Raw genomic sequence first — 25182 nt, 5'->3', positions numbered from 1 at the left:
AAAGCCTGTGATAACACCTGCGTCATTCTTCAATCATACCTGTATTTCTAATAGCTGAGAAAATGCCTCTTGAGAAGAAGCTTGAACCCTGTGGAAGTCAGACTCTTACAGGACTCTTTAAAGGCCCTGTGGATTCAGAATAAATGTTTTCCTGTGTTTTTATATCTCATTGTACAACAGCTGATGAAACTAACACAGTAAAAGTGTTATTTCCTGATAGTTGCAGGATGAAAATACAATCTAGCATTAGAATGTACCAGAGGCCACGACAGTAGCGCTTGTTCGGCAAAAGAAACAGGAGGGGCTTGGCTGGCTACGTTTTCTATTTGGCTGGCTTCTCCATGTGCTCGTGGAAAACACCAGCTAATGCCACTGTGACTGTAGAATCACTATGGAATGCTGCTGATACTGTGCTATACTGGCAGGTGCAGCCAGGGAATGCTGCTGATACTGTGCTATACTGGCAGGTGCAGCCAGGGAATGCTGCTGATACTGTGCTATACTGGCAGGTGCAGCCAGGGAATGCTGCTGATACTGTGCTATACTGGCAGGTGCAGCCAGGGAATGCTGCTGATACTGTGCTATACTGGCAGGAGCAGCCAGGGAATGCTGCTGATACTGTGCTATACTGGCAGGTGCAGCCAGCGAATGCTGCTGATACTGTGCTATACTGGCAGGTGCAGCCAGGGAATGCTGCTGATACTGTGCTATACTGGCAGGTGCAGCCAGGGAATGCTGCTGATACTGTGCTATACTGGCAGGTGCAGCCAGGGAATGCTGCCGATACTGTGCTATACTGGCAGGTGCAGCCAGGGAATGCTGCTCATACTGTGCTATACTGGCAGGTGCAGCCAGGGAATGCTGCCGATACTGTGCTATACTGGCAGGTGCAGCCAGGGAATGCTGCTGATACTGTGCTATACTGGCATGTGCAGCCAGGGAATGCTGCTGATACTGTGCTATACTGGCAGGTGCAGCCAGCGAATGCTTTGTTGGCATTGAATATATGAAATTGATTTACCACAGTCAGTTAAAGTTGAATTGTAATTCAAGTTATATTTTCTCAATTTAGCTTTCATGGAGAAGATTGTACATACATGTTTGATATTTGATTGGAAAGATATATAGAGAACATTGAAACTGGATAATTTGACTGAAAGTGAAATGTAACCTATTGTCACAGTTTGAGCTTGAGTCGCTCCTTGATCAGCCAGTTCTCATGTCACAATGAAAGTTATCATTCATGATTTAGCCAGTGTTCATTCACTCTTATCAAATGAATGATACATTTGCTCTCTAGCACGTATACACACACACACACACACACACACACACACACACACACACACACACACACACACACACACACACACACACACACACACACACACACACACACACACCCTTGAAGCGAGCAGCATTTTGAGTATGAAATTCACTGCCTACCAATTGCAGCTAAATAGAGTGTAGAGTGAGGTGATTATTAAGCGTCTTTCGTGTCCTATTATAGCTGGTATAGTTACTGTAATGCATCTCAATTCTTGAACATGAAACCTCAATAAGAGGTCTGAGTGGAGCTTTAATAACATACAATATGCTGTAGTAGTCTATACTCCATCCCACTGCTCCTTCCTAACCAGTTCTAAATATACAGGAACCAATCAGTGATTACTGCTGGCATAAGGCATGTACTCACTAAAAGCAGACTGACCTTTCACCACACAGAGTAATACATCGTGTATGGGGGGGGCACTGCAGTCAAAACACTATTACAGGCCTGTTGCTTGGAGACAGCCCTACTTAGCGAGGGCTATGGCGTGTGTTTGTCTTTTTAATCTGTGTCTGTGCTTGTGAGCGGGTGGTACATGCCTCTCTGTCAAGGGAAGGAGGGGGGTTCAGGGGAGCCCAGCTGGACTCTATCCCCACAGACCTCACTAAGCATCCTTATCCTCTCTACCCCCTCCTCTTGTCTACGAGGTATGCAGTTTGTTGATAACGATATCAGCCAAATGATGTTGAATCTTGACATTTCAAACCACATTACCTCTTAATGAGAGAACATTCATGGTATTTAGTTTAAGAGAATGAATGAGATTGAACAAGGTAACCTGGGCTAATTTGAATGGGAGCAAATGGCCGATTTTTTTTTTTCTTCCCATCCATACCTCACATGACCGCCGCAAAACCTCATGCTGTGTCCCAATACCTCTGTCTTGACTAGCTGCCTTGTCTGAATGTAAACGTTTCCATAAAGTGTAGGCTCGGTTATGTTTTTAAAGTTAGTTCCAGTGCATCGTAATGTGCTGACGTGTGCTTTTGACTCTGTGTCTGGTCTGCATAAAGGTCTTTCTATAAACGAGGGTACCAGTGAGGATTTCCTACACTGGACAACTTGTTCCAGCTCTTGATAGGTCATTGATAATAATCTGCAATTGATTTCCATGTCATTACATTAAGATATTATGGAGGATCATAGCTATTTTCAATCAAATTCACGAGTTGATTTAAAACCTGTTTAACCCTTTATCATGTTTGGTGTCTCGACAGATTTGTCCAAAATCGTGACTTAAAACATGACTTTTTTGTCCTTGCGTTTATGGCACTGTAAGTTGTCGTTATCTCATATATTAAGCATTAAATCAGTTAAATTAGACATTGAACTTCAACCCTGTAAGAATCCTGGATTTAGCTGTCGGGACAGATTGTATCGAGATCTCAGAAATGCAGTGTAACTATAACATTTAGTGTCTCCTTATGTTACGGGGTGAAACCGTTTTCATGGGCACAGAAATCCAAAATAATAAATGTGATTGCAAAATCAAATGTGTCCAACTGAAAGTGTCACCTTACCTTGATAACTTTTTTAATGTGGTTCTTCAATAATGTCGCATAATATTTGGTGGATGCTCATTTAGTGTCCAGCTGAATAGTTACGCTAAGGAATGTGTCTCGTTTGTTACCCCGGTGTTCCTGGATCCACGTTGGATCTAATATCCCTAGCGAATTGATGTTGATCATCTGTGGTCTGCATGATTTACAGCAGGGTCTCGTTAGATTTAACAGAGAACGCATCAAGGTAATGTGTTCATATTTTCATACGTTTTTGTGCCTAGGATTGGACACAGTCTTCTGAGCACAATTGTATAGGATAGATTATTGCGCAACACCCAACACTCTTCCTATGAATTATTCTAGATATAATGAAAACAAATTACATAGCCTAGTGGGCTTATTAACAGTATTATCTGGTAATGAAATAACATGACAAATACATTTTGTTATACATGGTCCACCTCCAATTTTAAACAATACAAGGGGCTTGAAGTAGCCTACTTGATTTTGCAGCCGCTGTTGAAGCTACTGTTGCGGGTGTTATGAGGATGACAACATCTGTTGGCTTCAACTTGGCTTTCCATACAAAACCTTTCATTAAAAAAGGAACCTAGTTTTTGGTCACGTTCTCATTTTAAAAACAGCAATGGTGAGATTCAAATAGTGAGATTCATGCAACAGAAAAATCGCCCTGTATGCATCCAATTTATTTAGTCAGGCGATGCTCACATTATTCTCACATATTTTAGTATGTAATAATAATTTGAATATCAATGCATTGGCAAGGCCTAAAACATGCATTATTCTTGGTGGTAATGGCCTACTTTTTTCTCTTTGCTTTTTGCAGGCTATTGTGGGGCAGGGTGTTCTATATTAGGTCCTGTACAGTGCCTTCAGAAAGTATTCAGACCCCTTGATCTTTTTCCACATTTTTTACATTATAGCCTTATTCTAAAACGGATAAAAAATCCTCAGTAATCTACAAACAATAGCACATAATGACAAAGCGAAAACAGGTTTTTAGAAATGTTTGCAATGTATTAAAAATAAAAAATCTGATGCCTTATTTACATGCGTATTCAGACCCTTTGCTATGAGACTCAAAATTGAGCTCAGGTGCATCCTGTTTCCATTGGTCATCCTTGAGATGTTTCTACAGCTTGATTGGAGTCCACCTGTGGTAAATTCAATTGATTGGACATGATTTGGAAAGGCACACACCTGTCTATATAAGGTCCCACAGTTGACAGTGCATGTCAGAGCAGAAACCAAGCCATGAGGTTGAAGGAATTATCCGTAGAGCTCTGAGACAGGATTGTGTCGAGGCACAGATCTGGGGAAGGGTACCAAAAAATGTCTACAGCCTTGAAGGTCCCCAAGAACACAGTGGCCTCCATCATTCTTAAATGGAAGAAGTTTGGAACCACCAAGACATTTCCGAGAGCTGGCCACCCAGCTAAACTGCACAATCAGGGGAGAAGGGCATTGGTCAGGGAGGTGTTCAAGAACCAGATGGTCACTCTGACAGAGCTCTGGAGTTTGCCAAAAGGCACCTAAATACTTTCAGACTGTGAGAAAAGAGATTCTCTGGTATGATGAAACCAATATTGAATTATTTTACCAGAATGACAAGCGTCACGTCTGGAGGAAATCTGGCACCATCCCTACAGTGAAGCGTGGTGGCAGCATCATGCTGTGGGGATGTTTTTCAGCAGCAGGGACTGGGAAACTAGTCAGGATCAAGGGAACGGTGAACAGATCAAAGTACAGAGAGATCCTTGATGAAAACCTGCTCCAGGAGCGTTCAGGGCCTCAGACTGCGGGGAAGATTCACCTTCCAACAGGACAACGACCCTAAGCACACAGCAAAGACACCGCAGGAGTGGCTTCGGGACAAGTCTCTGAATTGTCCTTGAGTGGCCCAACTTGAACCCAATCGAATATCTCTGGAGAGACTTGAAAATTGCTGTGCAGCAACACTCCCCATCCAACTTGAAAGAGCCTGAGAGGATCTACAGAGAAGAATGGGAGAAACTCCCAAAATACAGGTGTGCCAAGCTTGTAGCGTCATACCCAAGAAGACTCAAGGCTGTAATCGCTGCCAAAGGTGCTTCAACTAAGTATTGAGTAAAGGGTCTGAATACTTACAGTTGAAGTCTAAAGTTTACATACACATTAGCCAAATGCATTTAAACTCAGTTTTTCACAATTCCTGACATTTAATCCTAGTAAAAATCCCCTGTTTTAGGTCACTCAGGATCACCACTTTATTTTAAGAATGTAAAGTGTCAGAATAATAGTGGAGAGTGATTTATTACAGCTTTTATTTCTTTCATCACATTCCCAGTGGCTCACAAGTTTACACACTCAATTAGTATTTGGTAGCATTGCCTTTGAATTGTTTAACTTGGGTCAAACGTTTCGGGAAGCCTTCCACAAGCTTCCCACAATAAGTTGGGTGAATTTTGGCCCATTCTTCCTGACAGAGCTGGTGTAACTGAGTCAGGTTTGTAGGCCTCCTTGCTCGCACACGCTTTTTCAGTTCTGCCCACACATTTTCTATAGGATTCAGGTCAGGGCTTTGTGATGGCCACTCCAATAACTTGACTTTGTTGTCCTTAAGCCATTTTGCCACAACTTTGGAGGTATGCTTGGGGTCATTGTCCATTTGGTAGACCCATTTGCGACCAAGCTTTAACTTGATGTCTTGAGATGTTGCTTCAATATATCCACATAATTTACCTTCCTCATGAAGCCATCTATTTTGTGAGGTGCACCAGTCCCTCCTGCAGCAAAGCACCCCCACAACATGATGCTGCCAACCTGTGCGTCATGGTTGGTATGGTGTTCTTCAGCTTGCAAGCCTCCCCCTTTTTCCTCTAAACATAACGATGGTCATTATGGCTAAACAGTTCACTTTTTGTTTCATCAGACCAGAGGACATTTCTCCTAAAAGTACGATCTTTGTCCCCATGTGCAGTTGCAAACCGTAGTCTGGCTTTTTTATGGTGGTTTTGGAGCAGTGGCTTCTTCCTTGCTGAGCGGCCTTTCAGGTTATTTCGATATAGGACTCGTTTTACTGTGGATATAGATACTTTTGTACCTGTTTCCTCCAGCATCTTCACAAGGTAATTTGCTGTTGTTCTGGGATTGATTTGCACTTTTCACACCAAAGTACGTTCATCTCTAGGAGATGGAACGCGTCTCCTTCCTGCGCGGTGTGACAGCAGGGTGGTCCCATGGTGTTTATACTTGCGTACTATTATTTGTACAGATGAACGTGGTACCTTTTGGCATTTGGAAATTGCTCCTAAGGATGAACCAGACTCGTGGAGGTCTACTTTTTTTTTTCTAAGGTCTTGGCTGATTTATTTTGATTTTCCATATAATGTCAAGCAAAGAGGCACTGAGTTTGAAGGTAGGCCTTGAAATACATCCACAGGTACACCTCCAATTGACTCAAATGATGTCAATTAGCCTATCAGAAGCTTCTAAAGCCATGACATTTTCTGGAATTTTCCAAGCTGTTTAAAGGCACAGTCAACTTATTGTATGCAAACTTCTGACCCACTAGAATTGTGATACAGTGAAATAATCTGTCTGTGAACAATTGTTGGAAAAATGACTTGCGTCTTGCACAAAGTAGATGTCCTAACCGATTTGCCAAAACTATAGTTTGTTAACAAGAAATGTGTGGATTGGTTGAAAAACGAGTTTTAGTGACTCCAATCTAAGTGTATGTAAACTTCCGACTTCAACTGTATGTAAATGTGATATTTCAGTTTTTTATTTTCAATACATTTGCTAAAGTTTTTAAACACCTGTTTTTGCTTTGTCATGTGTGCAGATTGAGGGGGGAAACTATTTTATACATTTTAGAATAAGGCTGTAACGTAACAAAATTTGGAAAAAGTCATGGGGGCTGAATACTTTCCGACTGCACTGTATGTACAATTATATAAATCATACAATTGTATAAGGTTGAGGTCCTTGAAAATTACAGTTAAGCGTTTGAAACAGTTCCTGAAAGTCCTTGAATTTCACTTGCCAATATCTGTTTGAGCCCTGCTTAAAGGATGTATTGTCCTAGACCTATGTTGTTGTATAGCTGGAGTTAAGGGTTAATTTGCATATATGAACTTTTATTCCTCTATGTATTCATTTGGAATTGCATAAATTCTTATTTTAATTTCGATATATTTTGAAATGTTGATCCCAGTGTCACACGTTGGACCTATTTCTTTATAGAAAGACCCATAAGAGGTCAGTTGTGTGAAGAAAACACAGTGCTTGCTCTCCATTAGTGGGTCTCATTTGATTAATGGCCTTCATTTATAGGTTGATATCAGTGAACTCTGTGTTGCTCATGTCTTTTTGAAAATGAATGTGTGCCAAGATTGCAGTCTGAATGCCATCTTGACATTTGACACACGATCTCTCTCTCCCTAGCCCAGTCTTATTCTAGCCTGGGGGGGGGGGGGTGTCCCCCTTCACTCCAGCCAGAATCATATACCGGCCTACAGAGAGTGGCAAACTGTCTTGAGTGCTATGATGTTGCACCAAATAGCCTATTCCATGACCATAACGTTTTAATCAATGTTTTTACTGGACTGTAGGCCTAGTTGCCACAGAGGTTTTTGGCATCCAACATGGCACTGAACAAATACATGAGCAACAATAACCCATTCAGAGTTGACTGATATCGATATGGCCTACCAATGCATCAATCAAACGAGCCCCTGTTCAGTTTTATTGGTATTGTGTTTTATTTACAACTTTGCTAACATTGAATTACATGCTATGCATGTCTACACATTCGCTGTCAGTCATTGTAGACATATCCTATCTAACACATTTGTTGAAAGCAAGAGTTTGTTCTCCGTCACTACCAGGACCATTTTCCTTTTTCCCACGGTTTGTGACTGTAGCCTAATTGGCCCATTTCAGCACAGATATTGTGGGGGAATTTTAAAGGGGTAACAATTTCTAAATGTAACCCAGTTTGCTCAGGTTTTCGGTCCAGATTTCCAACGTAATGTAAAGATAAGGCCTAGCTTTTCCAATTGCAAATAGACTCTTCTCATTATTCACTCCAAAGTTGTGTGTTTGAGTGAGTACGTTTTCTGGTTATTGGTTCTCTACTTGCCACTTGTATCGAAGTTTCCATAATGCCTTTTTTTCCTTTGTGTTCTGATGGATAATAGGGTATGTCCATTTAAAATCCCAAAAATCGAGCCTAATTTATGCACTAAGAAGTCGGGCCTAAACCATGCATTGATGTCCGTGTGAGATGTTTTGCAAACATTTGAGTTGCGTGAATTTGAAGTTGGTTCAGCCATTTGAGAATGTGATTTATTCCCAGAACATGATGATGATGATAGGGCAAGTAAACCTAGCCTAAATTATATGGCAGTTCTGTTGCCCCACATAGTGTGCAGTTTGTGCTACAATACTTGACTGAAAAACAACTTGGGTAGGGATAATCAACTCTTGCTGTGCTGCCTTGCATTACAAGTTTAGAAACCCAGGTACAAACAACATTGGCAGGATTGACTATAAGAAATGTAGGCCTACTATTTTCACACAAAAATCGTCCAAATCGGCGTCCAAAAATACCGATTTCCGATTGTTATGAAAACTTGAAATCGGCCTTAATTAATCAGCCATTCCGATTAATCGGTCGACCTCTATTTTGAAGAATGTACGTACAACTCATCATAGTTTTCTGACTGTGTTGTGTTGCTGGGATGATTGGAGCTCTCTCTTTCTGGCTCACTGATACTGAACCAGTTTCAGACAGCTATGAGCTCATTTAGCCCACATGTTATCGGCTTCATTGGTTTAGTCATTTGGAGAGAAACAAATTTAATGGCCTATAGAGATTATAGTTTAACAACTCGGGGCAACTAATAGGTTGAATCATTCCTTAATCCTATTGTTATAAAGCATCTGTGAGCAGTGTCTGTCTAAAGTTTTCAATGCTTGCATTTTGCCCTATTCAAAACCCTCCCTCAATGTAGCTTGGCTATTCTACATGGCTACCATGTTGGGAGTTTCACTCACTAGTATTATGCGTTTAATGTATTTGCTTCGGTGAGACACACACACATGTATATATATTTTTCTCCATGATATTCCATTACTTTTTTTTAAATGTGTGCCTCCATTTCTGTTTGCAAGTGAAAACAAACAAATATTAGTAATATTAACTGGTCTCATATGATGTCTAGCAGCTCTGACTTGACCCTGAGAATGGATGTGAACTTGCTTGCAGAATGTGTGCAGATGACTGAAATGTATATTTGCTGTCACGGCCTTGGAGATGATGTCACAGTGCAAAATATAGACCCACTACTAGCTCTAAGAAAAATATGCATTACAAGGTATCCAAGTAATATTTCCTTGGCACCTTTTATGTCTCTTTCGTGCGTCCAAAGTGTCCCGCACTGTAATGCATGTTTCTCAAAGTAGAGGTAACCTGTAGAAATACTTTGTTCTGTAATCTGGAGGAGTAAGTTGCCTTTACCGCCATCTGCTAGCAGTTCTGCTAGTGTTGCATAGCACCACTTATCCCATTTGGCCCTGTGGTCCACTTTTGCTTGATATGCTTGCCTTGTATGTATGAATCACTTTGTTTTACCTTTCACACAATCTATTGAGAGCTTTCAAATATCAACTAAATCTTGCACTGTAAATGTGTGTCTGTAATAAGATGGGTGAACATGTTACTGTGTGTGTAAAGAGAGTAGAAGGGATGCATGGGCTGGGAATCATGGTTAGATGTAGCCTATTTTTATTTATTTACTTCCCCAATATGGGAATGTGCCTTTGGCTTCACCGCACGGGGCATTCACTGATGAACACTTTTACACCTATTGGCCAGAAGCACAGTAGTTGAGCTCTGAGGCCAATTGTTTTTTGCTTTCCTTAATATTTTTATCCCAGCAGCACTGTAGTAAACCTACACCACTAGCTGTAATGGGACAGGTGTAGTGTATCATGAGTCGGCAATTATCTATTAACTATGGATGAGGCAAAGAAATTGAACGATTCACTTATTCAAACACATGACGGTGTGCAATTTCTCTATTTGGTGATGTTCCCATTCACTCCTTCATTCTTCTTCTCCCTCTTTCTCTCTCTTTGTGGTGTAATAAGCCTTGTGAAATGATTCTGCACAATACTCCAGACTACACTGTTCTGTGGAGTCTTCAATAACCCAGGCTGCACTATGTCTAAGACGGCATAGCCTACCTCTCTGTATATAGTTTAGTCATCCCAAAGGTCTTTGCAGTCCCCACCTCTCCTCCCCCTCCTTACCAGCATATAGACTAAACACTACAGCAAATCGTCTGTCCTCGGTTGCAACACTCAGTACCGAGTTCCAAACTGCCTCTGGAAGCAACGTCAGTGCAATAACTGTTTGTCAGGAACCTCATGAAATGGGTTTCCATGGCCGAGCAGCCGCACGCACACAAGATCACCATGCACGATGCCAAGCGTTGGCTGGAGTGGTGTAAAGCTCGCCGCCATTGGACTACGGAGCAGTGGAAACGCGTTCTCTGGAGTGATGAATCACGCTTCACTGTCTGGTGGACCAATCTGGGTTTGGCGGATGCCAGGAGAACGCTACCTGCCGACTACATAGTGCCAACTGTAAAGCTTGGAATAGGACTAATGGTCTGGGGCTGTTCTTCATGGTTTGGGCTAGGTCCCTTAGGTCCATTTGAAGCGAAATCTTAACGCTACATCATACAATGACATTCTAGACGATTCTGTGCTTCCAACTTTGTGGCAACAGTTTGGGGAAGGCCCTTTCCTGTTTCAGCATGACAATGCCCCCGTGCACAAAGCGAGGTCCATATAGAAATGGTTTGTCGAGATCGGTGTGGAAGAACTTGACTGGCCTGCACAGAGCCCTGACCTCAACCCCATCGAACACCCTTGGGATGAATTGGAATGCCGACTGCAAGCCAGGCCTAATCACCCAACATCAGTGCCCAACCTCACTAATGCTCTTATGGCTGAATGGAAACAAGTCCCTTCAGCAATGTTCCAACATCTAGTGGAAAGCCTTCCCAGAAGAGCGGAGGCTGTTACAGCAGCAAAGGGGGGAACAACTCCATATTAATGCCCATGATTTTGGAATGATATGTTTGATGAGCAGGCATCCCCATACTTTTGGTCATGTACTGTAATTCATTACGCAAATGTTATTCGACTAATGCAGCCCTAATGTGGATACTTGCTTGTTATTTAGGGATGGGCGCTGCTATTCATTTTTGAAGAAAGAAAAATCATAGGTGTATTTTAACAATGAAAAGGCTTTGTGTAAATTAAGTGATCTATGTGACATTGCTACACACAAGGCGATACCCATTGTCTCACGTCAGATGGTGTCACTCCTCCGCGACGCTCGTCCCTCAACCTATCAGTGCAGGTGGAATTGACACATTAACGTACGTAAGACAATGGGATTTGAAATTATTAATTCAGTAAAACAGCTAACTTTTGATTGTGTATTTTATGATGTGAGCCCCGTAAAAATACATACCGTAGTAGCCTACATGGGTTTCACACATTTCTTGTTGTTGTCAGCCAATAAAAGTGGCACTGTCTAGTCAGTGGCTCCAACGTTAGAGATCTCTTGTCAATTACAATTTACGGAATTAGTTAAATGAGGAGTTGGCTACAACTACAAGGATGGGAAGCCGCGGACAGGAAGATCAGCAAAATAGCCTCCATTACTTTTAGCCTAGGTAGCTAGCCAGCTAGCCAGATAGGATTTGTTTTATTTTACCTTTATTTAAAAAGGCAGGTCAGTTAAGAACAAATTCTTATTTCCAAAGATGGCCTAGGAACAGTGGGTTAACTGCCTTGTTCAGGGACAGAAAGACAGATTTTTACCTTGTCAGCTCGGGGATTCGATCTTGCAACCTTTCGGTTACTAGTCCTACGCTCTAACCACTAGGCTACCTACCGCCCAGGTAGCCTAGATAACAAATGGAATCTACAAGTTTGTCTAAATATCGTGAGTCTGTATGGCTACTCTCTTTCTTTCACTCTCCCTCCCGTGTAAAACTCACCAGCCCCTGCCAATCGCACTGCTGCAATATTATGCGAATAGTGAAATGATTTCAAGTACCCATCCCTAGTTTGTGTCACTTGACATAATGTAATTGCTCTTGGTTTCACAGATACTGCTGTTGGTAATGCTGTAACCACTGTCTTTTACTAGTTTCAGGTCTTTGTCTCCAGGGATGCTGTAGTTGATGTTTTGGTGGGGTATCACAAGGCGTCTTTTCTTTTTCCCCCCTTCTCTTTCAGTACTACAAACATGTTGTCCAGGGCGTGGAAAAGTTTGTTCAGAAAGTGAGTTTCTCTTCTTTTAGTTTTACCAGTCCCAAACAGAGTAAAATAGAACACAAATCTGTGCTACACATATGAATGGGATACTTGCCAATCATAGGCTGTTCACCCCACAGACGCTAAACAGCCTTGTTGTGTTGACAGTGCAAGCCAGAGTACAAGGTCCCAGGCCTGTATGTCATGGACTCCATCGTGCGGCAGTCACGGCACCAGTTTGGCCAGGACAAGGATGTGTTTGCCCCGCGCTTCAGCAAAAACATCATTGGAACCTTCCAACATCTCTACCGCTGCCCCTCAGATGACAAGGTGGGTCACGGTGGGAACAGAGACAGCTCTTTGGTTTCTCTATTCAGAAACACTGTTCTAGCTTTCACCTCCTCTTCTACCTCTGACTACACATATCCTCTGTATTGTTAGTGATAGATCTGCTCTGTAGCATTGTTTGAAAAACCATATTATCAATGAATATGTTCTTTTCTTACTCTAAATTTGTATACACCATCAACTTTTAGACAGACTCATTCGCTGCAGGGGTCTAGTTTTAATGGGTTGTGTCTGTCAGATCTTGTCTAGGAGCTTATTCTTCCTTCCGTTGTGTTCCAGAGTAAGATTGTCAGGGTCCTCAACCTCTGGCAGAAGAACGCTGTCTTCAAGAGTGACATCATCCAGCCATTGCTGGACATGGCTGCAGGACTTCCCCCTCCCAGTGTCACCCCAGTCATGACCAGCCGGGATGCTCCAGTCAACACGCCTGGTCAGTCACACAACACATCCATAAGACATATAGGTCTATACTGACACCTGGTGGCGAAATTAGTCCTCTCTCCTGAACTGACACAAAATACTCAGAGGCTGCCTTGTGATTAGGTATTTAATCAGCTTCAAATGTAGATGTTTGTTTTATTGTTATTGATTTCTCATGATTGATGTTCTGTTTGTGTCTAGGTACCCCAGCGACCCCGGCCACCCCAGCCAACATCGTATCCAGTCTGCCTGACTGGGCGTCACAGTTCTCCAACACAGACACTGTAGCTGCTGTGGCCCAGATCCTGCAGAGTCCACACGGCCAACAGGTCAGTCTGCACAGCATCTCCCTGATCCTCAGCCTGTCAATTCAGTATCTAATTTGAAGCTCAGAGACAGACACTGCCTCTTCAGATTGTTGTCATGTTTTAAAGGGATACTGCAAGATTCTGGCAATTAAGTTTTTCTTACCCAGAGTCAGATGAACTCTGAGTGCATTATGAACGAAGTTGGAGATAATATTGGCTCACAAAACTAACTAGCGTTAGCGCAATAACATGAAGTCTCGAGGTACAGTAACTACTCAATTGCCAGAATCTCCCAGTATCCTTTTATTTGATTTTTTTTTACTTGAGTCTGTGTAATGGAGACCAATGATAGTGAACACAAACACTTTTGATCTTGAACTTCTGACCTTTCTGATGCTCCTTTGTTTACAAAACATTCCTTAGAAAAATGACTAGATGGAGCCCTGCAAAGTCTCCTGCTCTAACCCTGTCTATCTGTTTGTGTATCTGTGTGAACAGCTCCAGCAGCTGGTGCAGAGCCTGCAAATGCAGCAGCAGAAGCCCCAGCCATCTCTGCTTCAGGCGTTGGATGCCGGACTGGTGGTTCAGCTGCAGGCGCTGACGGCCCAGCTCACTGCAGCCGCCACGGCCAATCCCATGCAGCTCAACCCCCTGGAGCAGAGGATCTCCTCCTTCAACAAGGTGAGAGATCAAGGCCACAGACACATACATGGAATGGAAGTATGTTTGGTTGTTTACTTTTGAATGTTTTGTGTGATAACTACGTACTACGTGACTCTCAGATCTGTATTTTAATAATTGTCTTTCTCCATTTGTTGCAGAAAATGTTGGGCCATTTTGACTTTGGGAATGATTCAGAACGCTCTGAAGACCCCAAAAAGGACGCCCAATCGTCCCAGATGTAAGTGTGAACATCAACCCAAAACATCTAAGATCCTGTGGAACAGGGCTTTCCAAGCCTGTTCCTGGAGAGCGACCCTCCTGTAGGTTTTCAATCCAACCTCAGTTGTAACTAACCTGTTTCAGCTTATCAACCAACTAATTATTAGAATCAAGTGCGCTAGATTAGGGTTGGCGCGAAACCCTCCAGGACGGTAGCTCTCCAGGAACAGGGTTGGAGAGCCCTGCTGTGGAATATGTCACCGGTTGTGTGTATGCACTTTGACTGCCCTCTACCTGTGTGACGGAACGGTAGTTAACTGAACTATTGACCCGTCTCCTCTGTCTGTCCTCCCCGTCTCCCTCCAGGCCCATGGTGTCTGACTCCATCTTCCACCAGCTGGCTGAGCAGCTACAGCAGCAGAACCTGGAGCACTTCCAGAAGCAGCTCATGGAGCACCAGCAGAAGGTACCTACATATCACCTCCAGAGACTTATGGAGTCACTGACTGTTTGCTTGTCATATCCATGTATTGAACCCCTCTTGACAGTATAACCTTTTGACTTTCTTCCAGTCCATGAACATGGAAGGGCAGGATGGAATATTTGGGTCTGAGAACACGGCCGTGCCCCAACAGAGCAGCAGCCAATCACAGCACCCGGCGGCACAAAACAAGATGGACGACTCAATTGACAACCAGCAGCAGGTAGGCCCTTGTTTCCCTCACTGACTTTGGCTGAAGCGATATTTACAGTACCAGTCAAAGGTTTGGACACCTACTCATTCCAGGGTTTTTCTTTATTTTGACTATTTTTCTACATTGTAGAATAATAGTGAAGACATCAAAACGGTGAAATAACACATGTGGAATCATGTAGTAACCAATAAAGTGTTAAACAAATCAAAATATATTTGAGATTCTCCAAAGTATCCACCCTTTGCCTTGATGACAGCTTTGCACACTCTTGGCATTCCCCAAAGTTAAAGAATCCAAAATATATTGTGATTTTTTTGGTTACTACATGATTCCATATGTGTTATTTCATAGTTTTGATGTCTTCACTATTATTCTACAATGTAGAAAATATTAAAAATAAAGAAACTCTTGAATGAGTAGGTGTGTCCAAACTTTTGTGTCCGTATATATAAAAAAAAAGAATCTCTGCAATTGTTAGAGCGCTGTTGTCTTTGTAAGTAGAGCTCTGTTGTAATGATGCCTGTGTTATAGGACATGGATCTGGACGACGGGCCAGAGATGGATGAAGAGCGCTCCGAACCAGAGGACAAGAAGTCCAAGATGGTCGACACGCGGTCAAGAACACGGTCTAAGTCACGATCGAGGTGAGTCGCGGGACCCAATCCACAGTCCATAAGGCTACCCGAGACACTTTGCACAGTCGCAGATTATAGCACCACCATCCATGTTGATATTTCCACGACTACTGGCATCACAATTACCTTCAGAATAACCCTCTACTCTAGATCTCCCAGGAAGAGACGGTCCAGATCACGGTCAGGCTCTCGGAAACGGAAACACCGTAAGCGTTCGCGGTCACGCTCCAGAGAGCGGAAGAGGAAGTCGTCGCGGTCCTACTCCAGCGAGAGACAAGCCCGCGAGCGAGAGAAAGAGCGTCAGAAGAAAGGACTGCCTCCCATCCGATCCAGGTTTCTCAGTGGTAATACAAGCTTTCAATACGGCACCTTTTCACCTTGACTAATAACTCCTACCCCGTTTCTGTGTATCCCTAATCATAGAAATGTCCACAGTCACTTCTTTCTTTATATTTTTTAAATCAAATGTTATTTGTTACATGCTTCGTAGGCAACTGGTGTAGACTAACAATGAATTGCTTACTTATGGGCCCTTCCCAACAAAGCAGAGAGAAAAAAAGAATAGGAAAATACATAATGAGTAACAATAACTTGGTTAGATACACGGTGTACCGAGTCGATGTGCAGGGGTACGAGGTAATTGAGGTAGATATGTACATATAGGTACGGCAACAGGATAGATTATAAACAGCAGCAGCAGCGTATGTGATGAGTCAAAAGAGTTAGTGCGGGGGGGGGGGGGGGGGTCAATGCAGATAGTCCGGGTAGCTATTTGGTTAACTATTTAGCGGTGTTATGGCTTGGGGGTAGAATATGTTCAGGGTCCTGTTGGTTCCAGACTTGGTGCACACTTACCACCTTTTTAATGATTTAAGCCACCATCTCCTCTATACCTTGTGTCCTCAGTGTGCAGCACCACTCTGTGGGTGGGACAGGTGGACAAGAAGGCCAGTCAGCAGGACCTCACCAACCTGTTTGAAGAGTTTGGTCAGATTGAGTCGATAAATGTGAGTAGAGCATCCTCCCCCTCTCTCTCGCCGTCTCCGAGTGAGTTGACTCCATTAACCTCTGCTCGTTATGTGGTTTAGCAGGCGTTTGTCACCTCTGACCTGAGGGCAATATGAATCATCGCAACTGTGTCCAGTGTAAAAGACTCACTTGGCTCTGTAAGCCAGAGCAGGCACTTTTTAATGAGCAAATTCTGACTTTACTGTGGGTTATTAACTGCCTAACCCTCTTACTTTCATCCACTCTTGGTCTACGTCCCTCTATCTCTTTCCTTCTATAGATGATCCCTCCTCGTGGCTGTGCCTACATCTGTATGGTCCACAGACAGGATGCCTACTGCGCCATACAGAAACTCAGCGCTGGTTCATTCAAGATCGTCTCCAAGATCATCAAGGTGAAGTCCATTATATTTCATTACAGTTCCTGCTCATTTTTATACTATGCCTGTCGAAGATCCCCCGCTCCATTTTGTACTGTGATGTGATTGCCATTTGACTGCAGTCAGGACATGTCCTCTGTGTGTGTAATGTTTTTAAATTGCTTGGGCGCCTCGCTTACCATACCACTCACCTCATAGCAACACAGCTGGTACATATTTCATTCTCTCCTGTTGGGAATCAAATGGCCTCAATATTTCTGCTCTTTTATGTATCCCCTGACAATTGAATGTACTGTATGTATGTGTGTGTGTTCTCTTGCTGTGTTCAGATTGCATGGGCGCTGAATAAGGGAGTGAAGCAGGAGTATAAGCAGTTCTGGGACATGGACCTGGGGGTCACCTACATCCCCTGGGAGAAGGTCAAGCTGGACGACCTGGACGGCTTTGCTGAGGGAGGCATGATCGACCAGGAGACTGTCAACGCCGGTGAGCAGACACAGCAGGCTACATGCTGATGCCCTGACATATACAAACACAGGACAAGCAGGATCAACACTAGTGATGATATATATTTATATAATGTGTATAATGTGTGTATATATACATTATATACATTACATTATATACATTATATACATTACACATACACATTATATATACATACACATTATATATATATATATATATATATAATAATGTGTATGTATATATAATGTGTATGTGTGTGTGTGGAAACACACACTGGACATACACAAGCACAGGAATTACAAGCTCAACACTAATGTTCACTCATAGATAAACAGCAGACACATTCTCTCACCCACATACATTAACTCTCTTGACACCTAACACATTTCCTGGCATTTGCTTATTTTTGTTAAGATTTGGGTTTATCAGAGAAGGACTTCCCACAGAGAAACAGACCCCAGCAGGGCAGGGTAGATGTGACTATCAAATCAAATGTTATTAGTCACATGCGCCAAATACAACAGGTGTAGGTAGACCTTACAGTGTAATGTTTACTTAGGAGCCCCTAACCAACAAGGCAGTTTAAAAAAATACTGATACGAAATAAAAGTAACAAAAAACGAACAATCAAGTGTCGCACATTCAATCTTATTCTCTAATCCTCTGTTTTATTTTTACTGTAGAGTGGGAAGCAGCCAAGAATGCGCCAGAGCCAATGAAGGAAGCTGTGAGCCAAGCTGTGAGCCAGGCTGTGAGCCAGGCTGTGAGTGTTGAACCCATGACAGCCAACACCACCCAACAGACCCAACAGGAGGCCTTCAGCCAACAGGAGGCCTTCAGCCACCAGGAGTCCTTCAGCCACCAGGAGGCCTTCAGCCAACAGGAGGCCTTCAGCCAACAGGAGGCCTTCAGCCAACAGGAGGCCTTCAGCCAACAGGTGTCCATGATGCCCGTACAGGTACCCAAACCTCAGATCTAACATTCAACGTTGAAGCATAAATACGTTGTTTTGTGCGTTGCTTTCATCATCCTTTGTGTGTGTGTGTGTGTGTGTGTGTGTGTGTGTGTGTGTGTGTGTGTGTGTGTGTGTGTGTGAGTGAGTGAGAGTGTGGAATTTACTGGGCCCCTCACATTTCAATTTCCTCTGTACTAAGCGTCTACCATGGGGCCAGTCAGTGGTGTGAAACTGAACACCATAGTCTTCCTGTGATTAGTGCTAGCCGCCTGCCCTGTCTGTGGGGTGCTTAGCCTTAAGTGTTCAGAGTGGCCTCAGGTTTCTCTTCCTGACTCCTTTATGATGGGGTTGTTGAGTGAATGCAGGATACCCAGCCTGTTTCTTTGTTCTTGGGTGGGCCTCATGAGAAGGTTTGGCTCAGTAGGTGGGGGAAGTGTTTAGGTAATTAGTATTCAACTCATCTCAGAGTTAATCTGTGTCTACTAAGTAGGGATATGCCAGGTTATTCGAATATCTGAATGGACGTTGGTATTCGATTTACTAAATACCCCAAATATATAAGCCTATTTTAACAATGAAGAGACATTGTCTATTTTTTTTTTTTATAAACATTTGTGACATTGCTATATAGCCTAGAAGGACAGACGATGACATTTGTATAAAACAACAGTTTTTATGAGTGCACCCCATAAAGACTCACCGGTAGCCCACACACACGTTTCACACTTTTATCTTGTTGTTATTGTCGGTCAATCAGTGGCGCTAAAGTCAGAGGCTCCATGTGTAGCAAGTGAAGTGGGAGATTTCTAGTCGACGCAAACTGGAATAAAAAATTTAAGTTGGCTAAATGAGACGGAGTAAGCTACAATGATCAACTAGCAGGTAGGCCGTTGTTTCATATGGAATTGTTGTACTTTAGCTAGCTAGCTGGCTAACGTAGCTGGCTACTGGAGTTGGCTAGCTATTTTACAGTGATTTGATGCAGTCAAGACAGGCGCACACTACCAGATGGTATGATAGATAACCTATGGCAAGAACAAGTTTGTCTAACTAGCGTGAGTCTGTATGGCGCCACTCACTCACTCTCCCACACACCCCTGCTTCTCCGCTTCTCCCCCCCCTCCCCCATCCTTCTGCTGAAACTGAGCGAAAAATATGTATTATATTGTTTGAATAGTGAAATGATTTCAAATGCTCATCCCTACTACTAAGCTCAGACATGCATACCTACCCACACACACAGGTTCAAGGCCTTATTCAACTCGTCAGTCAGCTATTACATCTCAACACCCAAAGCATTTTAATGTTGCTGTTGTATTCTTTCACAGTGTTGGTCTTAACCTGATTATCAGTGGAAAACTATTGTTCCTCTAAATTCTGTGATTTGATTGTTAAACGATGTTACAGGAATCACAGCGCATCATTGCATATTCATCTCATCCCTCATTTCGATAGTTTAACGCCCCTGTCTGTCCCCTCTCAGCTCCCTGTGGCTCAGGCTGTCCCTGCCGTGGGTCTTGTGCCTCCATCCTTCCCTGTTTCCATGGCGATGCCCCCGCCAGGCTATGGCCCCCTGCCCCCCTTCCTCAGAGCAGGTTTCAACGCCTCCCAGCCTCCTCCAGGTAAGACACAGCAGTCTGATGCAGCTGCCAGTGAAGAGTATTGAATTAAAGAATATATATATATATATATTGTTTAGAAATCCAGATAATGGTGTGTTGTTTCTCCCTCCTGTAGGTTTCATGCAGGCAGCAGGTGTTCCTCAGCAAGGAGGCATGGGCTCAGCTCCTATAAGTAAGTTATGCATGACCTGACTGAGTCTATAGAAGTCATTACATGCATTACTTTTGGAGTAAATATTGCCTCAAATGTTGTAAGAAGCCAGCGACTTGCTTTATTTAAACATACTTAATTTTTTTTTAAAGATACTGCCCTATATGTTCTGTTCCACTCCTGCAGCTCTGGTGCCGGCCTCCATGTCGCAGGCTCAGGACAGCATGAAGGACTCCCCATACGGAGCCACTATCCCAGGGAGCTTCATGCCCTCTACTCTCCCTGGACAAGGGGTCTTCAACCAGCTTCAACCCGGAGTCCAGACGCAGCAAGCAGCAAATGACAAGACGGGCCAATCTGCTGACGGCATGGATGCAGCTGCAGAGTTAGTACTGCAAGGTAAGAGGATACCAAACAATAACCTAGGGTTTAGGTGAAAGCTTTGACTTTCTTTTGTTTGTTCTTAATGACTTTTGAAAAGCTTCTCACTTTCTCAAGACTTTTCTGATAAGACCTGCTTTTTACTGTTAAATAATCTCTTGTTTTCCTCTTTCTCTAGGTATGCAGAATGCAATGAGTCGTGGTATGGGTCTTCTGGGGATGCACCCCTCAGCTTCCCTTACCCACCCCCTGCACCAGCAGGGCCTGCCTGGCCAGAGGATGCCTGGGCTGATGCCGCTGGACCTCCGGCCTACGATGCTCCGTGGTGCCGGGGCCCGCTTCCCCCTCCTGATGCAGCAGGGCCTGTCCCAACAGAGCCTCCTGGAAGCATCCCTCCATGCCCAGGCCCGCGCCAGAGCGGCCTCCCAGATGGAACGCTTCAACAGGGCCGAGGAGGCCTTCAACCGGGGGCCCAACCCCTCAAACGAAAGCATGTCCACGGCTGAGGACCAGCCTTCCTCTGGAGCTGATAATAGCCAGCAGGGGGGGGACCAAGACTACCGCTTCCCTCCGCCCCAGGACAAGCAGAGCACAGGCCTGCTGAGGACCCCTCCCCTGGAGCACAGAGAGTCCATGGGTGGAGGTGGTGGGGGTTTGGGCAGAGGCAGACCTGCCCTGCTCCAGACCCCAGTGAGAGAGCCAGCTAGAGACAGCGTGGCAGGGCGGCTTCAGGCCCTCGCCGGCTTCACCCCCCAGACCCCGAGTCGCTGGGGGCCACCCAGAGGGGACTTTGATGAGCGTGACATGCGGAGCTCTCCGGCCGCGGTCTCCAAGGGCTTCCAGGAAGCGCGCCCTGGCTCTAACCAAGGGCAGAACTTCCCCAACCGCTTTGGGAACCAGAACCGCGCTGGATCAGCAGGAGGGGTAGGCGGAGGAGTATGTACTGGTGGTGTTGGAGGGGGCCCGGCGTGGAGTCGTGGTGGAGTTGATGCTGCAGCACCGTTCGCTGATGCTGACATGCCCCAGGACTTGGATGTGTGCCGGCGCCCTTGGGACAGGCAGCACCGGGACAGGGACTTTGACTTCATGAAGGAGATGAATGGCAACCGGCGTGAGAGAGAGAGCCGTGAGAAGGAGAGGGACCGCGAGAGAGAAAGGGACCGTGGCCGTGAGCGTTGCAACCGTGAACGAGAGCAGGAGCGTGACCGGGAGAGAGAGCGTGAAAAGGAGAGGGAGAAGGATCGGGAGAGGGAACGTGAGAGGGACCGTAACAAACGTGGAGCCTGGACACCCCTTCTTCCTCTACCACAACCCCTGCTCCCTACTCCTACCCTGACCCCAACCCTCTCCCTGACCCAAGGCAAACCTCAGGCCCTGCTGCAACTACAGTCCAAGCTTCAACCTAAACCTGGATTCCTAACTAAACCGGGTCTGCTTCAAACTCCAACTCTTCTAACTCGGTCAACATCTCATGTCCCATCCCAGTCTCTTCTTCAAGCCCCATCCCAGTCTCTTCTTCAAGCCCCATCCCAGTCTCTTCTTCAAGCCCCATCCCAGTCTCTTCTTCAAGCCCCATCCCAGTCTCCACCTCTAACCGCTCACCAGTCATCCCAGTCTCCACCTAAAGCTCCACCCCAGTCCACCCAGTTTCCAACTCAAGCCAAGAATGAAGCCCTCCTCGGTCCTGAGCCCCAGGCAGACTTCCATTCCTCTACCCAGACACATGTTTCCCCCAAGTCTGAGTCCTCACCCCAGACCCAATCCTCTCCTCAGACCCAGTCACTACCCCAAAACCAGGCTTCCCTTCAGGCCCAGTCGCCGCACCCTGCCCATTCCCCTTTCCAGACAAAGTCCCCTCCCCAGGGCCAGTCATCATCACGTGCACAGTCACCACCCCAGGCCTTGTCCCCACCACGGGCACAGTCGCCACCCCAGGTGTCCCCACAGGCCCCCCGCACCCCAGAGGAGATCACTGACACCCAGGGGGAGCCAGAGAAACCCCGGTGGGCCAACGAGCCAGAGAAACCTCAGGAAGAACCTATGAAAGAACCTGAACCCATGGTAGAACCTCCATCTCGGTGGGTCAATGGAACAGGGTCGAGGATGGACACTGACGCAGTGGCTGAGCCCACCACTACCCCGTCCCCCACTCCTGCCCTCTCAATGTCACTGGTCCTCACACACAGCCCTGTGGAGCCCCAATTCCTGCCGGAGCCCCTGGACCAGCAGCATCCCTCGCAGCATGTCGCCTCTTGCTCCTCCACAAAGGATGCAGACAATGGACTGAGTGAGCCGATGGAGGAAGCTGAGAAACAGCCAGTGGTAGAGAAAACAGACACTGAGGGGACAATCATCACTCAGTAGGTAAAGATAATTTTGTAAAGTTGTCTCTTCTCTGTACTCATGTCAGCGACCCAATGGACCCTGGGTAGTATTTCACATAATATTGTCTGATAACCTAACAATTGATTTTATCTCTCACATAACGTGTACTTCAATAGATGGCTCGCTAGCTGATTAAATGGTAGGTGATATTTTTTGTCTTTTTTTAATCTTTTTTTTGTTGTTGTTACGCCTCCCTCACGATTTTAAGCAAGGTGAACTTTTAATGAAAATTGCTTGCCAAAATGTTTGAATTGTAAATGAGAAAAAGAGCATTGACCCTTCCTATGGAAGAGTGTACGGATCCTGGCTGTTTCCAATGGATTGAATCCAGATGAGGGAATACTTGAAAACAGCTGTCGCTGGCCTGTTTTGTCTCTTCTTTTAAATTATGCTGCAGCAACGTTTTAAATGAATGCCTTTGTGGTGTCCTATATGCTTCTTGTCTATAAGCAGAATATAGCCTACGTACAGTGAGAACAGTACAATTGCTTCTAAAAAGGAACATCCTAAAAGATGAAAAACATGACCTGTTATCCCTAAAATAAATGTCTGTGATTTGTGCATCATAATGCAGTGATTCAAAGGACAAAGTAAAAACATAACAAAATAAGAGGGTGGATGTTGGGTGCATTCTGTTTTAGTTTGAAATAAACATGCTTTGTTTGTTAACATGCTTTAGGACTGTATTTTCTGACCCAGGACCAGTGGAGTCATGTTTTACACAAGACGCTATATGCATTTTGCGGTGGTGTGACATACAAACAGCTGTGTCACTGCAGTAGTTAAGCCATTGACTTGATGTTGTCGTACCCCATTAAGTCAGGCAGGATGTCAGGCACGTGCCAGTGCTCTGACGTCAATCTATTCCATATACACCGCTCTTTAGTTTGTTGTTTGCGACCATGGATTCATTTGTTTATGACTTAGTTTCTGCTCTCTGTACTTTCCTATGCTTTTGTTGGGTGGGTGACTATTCGGGATCGGATTGTGCCTTTTTGAATTGATTATTGTTCAGCATGATGCCTCCAAATACACCACACTGTGCTCAAAGTGCTGCTTTGATTTTCCTGAGACTGTACAGCCCCTCAGGGAGACGGCAGTCTGTCCAGCAAGCTGGTAACACAGACAATTATCTCCCTTGTCTGTCTGTGTGATCATAGCTGGCCAGTCTATACAGCGCTTAGCCTGTGTGTAGGGGAAACCAACCAGTCTGTTTACTCCATAGCTGTGTGCATGCAGGCCTGAAGCCATTTATTCTCCTTTGTCTTGTTCTCCATACTACTTCAGTGCATTTCTGTTGAGACTTACTATACTACCAGGAACGTTTCAGTAGTCTGAATTTCTCAGACAAGCAAATGTTATAACAGAGTTGTGAAGTTGAATAAAGTGTAAGGTACATCAGCATATATTTTTTTTCTTCTTATTGTCGTAAATCCTAATCGGGACAAGTTAGAGATCAGGGACCTCGTTCCACACACCATCATTTTTGTGTTTAACAAGATCAGCTTTAACTCATAGCGCTCTGATTATCTTCTCTTTCATGAGATACAGACATTTGCTTTGCATCATCTGGTTTTGTTACTTTTTTGTGTAAAAAAAAATATATATATATCTTTCATATTCAATAGGCTTTAGATTCTTTGGTTTTGTTTATATTTAGCTAGTTTTTGGGATCAAGAAGGGATTAACATCAATACAATACATTTATTTACATTTCATAATAGAAAAAATAATTGATCTTAAAGGGATACTTCACAATTTTGGCAATGAGGCCGTTTATCTACTTCCCCGGAGTCAGATAAACTTGTGGATATCTGTATAAGATACCCATAGACTTCCATTCATTGCGCTAACGCTAGTTAGTAATTGCGCAACTTCCTTCAAACCAGACGCAGAAACAAAAATGGTATCCACAAGTTTATCTAAAGGGCCTCATTGCCAAAATAGTGAAGTATCCCTTTAAGGAATATTAAAAAATATATATATATTCCATTGTTCACTCCTTCCAAATTTCATTTAAATGGTTCTTCTCCCTTTTAGTTCCATTTGAACTTGCCTCCCAGTCAATGTCTCCGACTCCTTCTGGGTCCCCGCTGGAGGACCATTAACCTATGTTAACCTCGCTCTCAGGAAGAAAAGAGTTGCTGGTGTACTCACTATAGGAAGCGATTTCGAAATAGTCCCCCCCTGTGCTCTCACGCTCCTTCTCGCTCGATGACTGACTGGTCTCTCTCAGATTGCTTGTCTTCGGGCTTCTGCGGCTTGCGTTCCTGTCCTGCTGGTTCTTCGCTGGAAGATGCCTGTCTTCTCTCCGTCGGGTGAGCTATAGGTGGTTCCACTTGCTCTCCCTCCTCCCTATGCCGCTCGC

General features: G+C 44.3%; 1 protein-coding gene across 3 annotated transcripts in view; it reads left to right on the top strand.

Annotated features, from left to right (window-relative positions):
- Positions 1-24218, top strand: part of LOC106610788 (SR-related and CTD-associated factor 8) — a 37734-nt gene extending 13516 nt beyond the window's left edge. For all 3 annotated transcript variants that reach the window (XM_014210365.3, XM_014210368.3, XM_014210367.3), the window contains exons 3-20: positions 12160-12204; positions 12346-12507; positions 12805-12955; positions 13147-13274; positions 13752-13934; positions 14075-14154; positions 14502-14601; positions 14708-14839; positions 15362-15474; positions 15616-15809; positions 16372-16472; positions 16754-16867; positions 17182-17338; positions 18004-18278; positions 19759-19897; positions 20013-20069; positions 20235-20447; positions 20608-24218. In XM_014210365.3, coding sequence (XP_014065840.3) covers positions 12160-12204; positions 12346-12507; positions 12805-12955; positions 13147-13274; positions 13752-13934; positions 14075-14154; positions 14502-14601; positions 14708-14839; positions 15362-15474; positions 15616-15809; positions 16372-16472; positions 16754-16867; positions 17182-17338; positions 18004-18278; positions 19759-19897; positions 20013-20069; positions 20235-20447; positions 20608-22793 — 4530 coding nt within the window. In that variant the 3' untranslated portion in view covers positions 22794-24218. The remainder of the gene's footprint in view (positions 1-12159; positions 12205-12345; positions 12508-12804; positions 12956-13146; positions 13275-13751; positions 13935-14074; positions 14155-14501; positions 14602-14707; positions 14840-15361; positions 15475-15615; positions 15810-16371; positions 16473-16753; positions 16868-17181; positions 17339-18003; positions 18279-19758; positions 19898-20012; positions 20070-20234; positions 20448-20607) is intronic.
- Positions 24219-25182: the final 964 nt, after the last annotated feature.

Source organism: Salmo salar, chromosome 09 (assembly GCF_965601325.2).
Source record: "Salmo salar chromosome 09, fSalSal1, whole genome shotgun sequence".
In the NCBI taxonomy this organism is placed as follows: Eukaryota; Metazoa; Chordata; class Actinopteri; order Salmoniformes; family Salmonidae; genus Salmo; species Salmo salar.
This window is presented reverse-complemented; position numbering and strand designations above follow the sequence as displayed.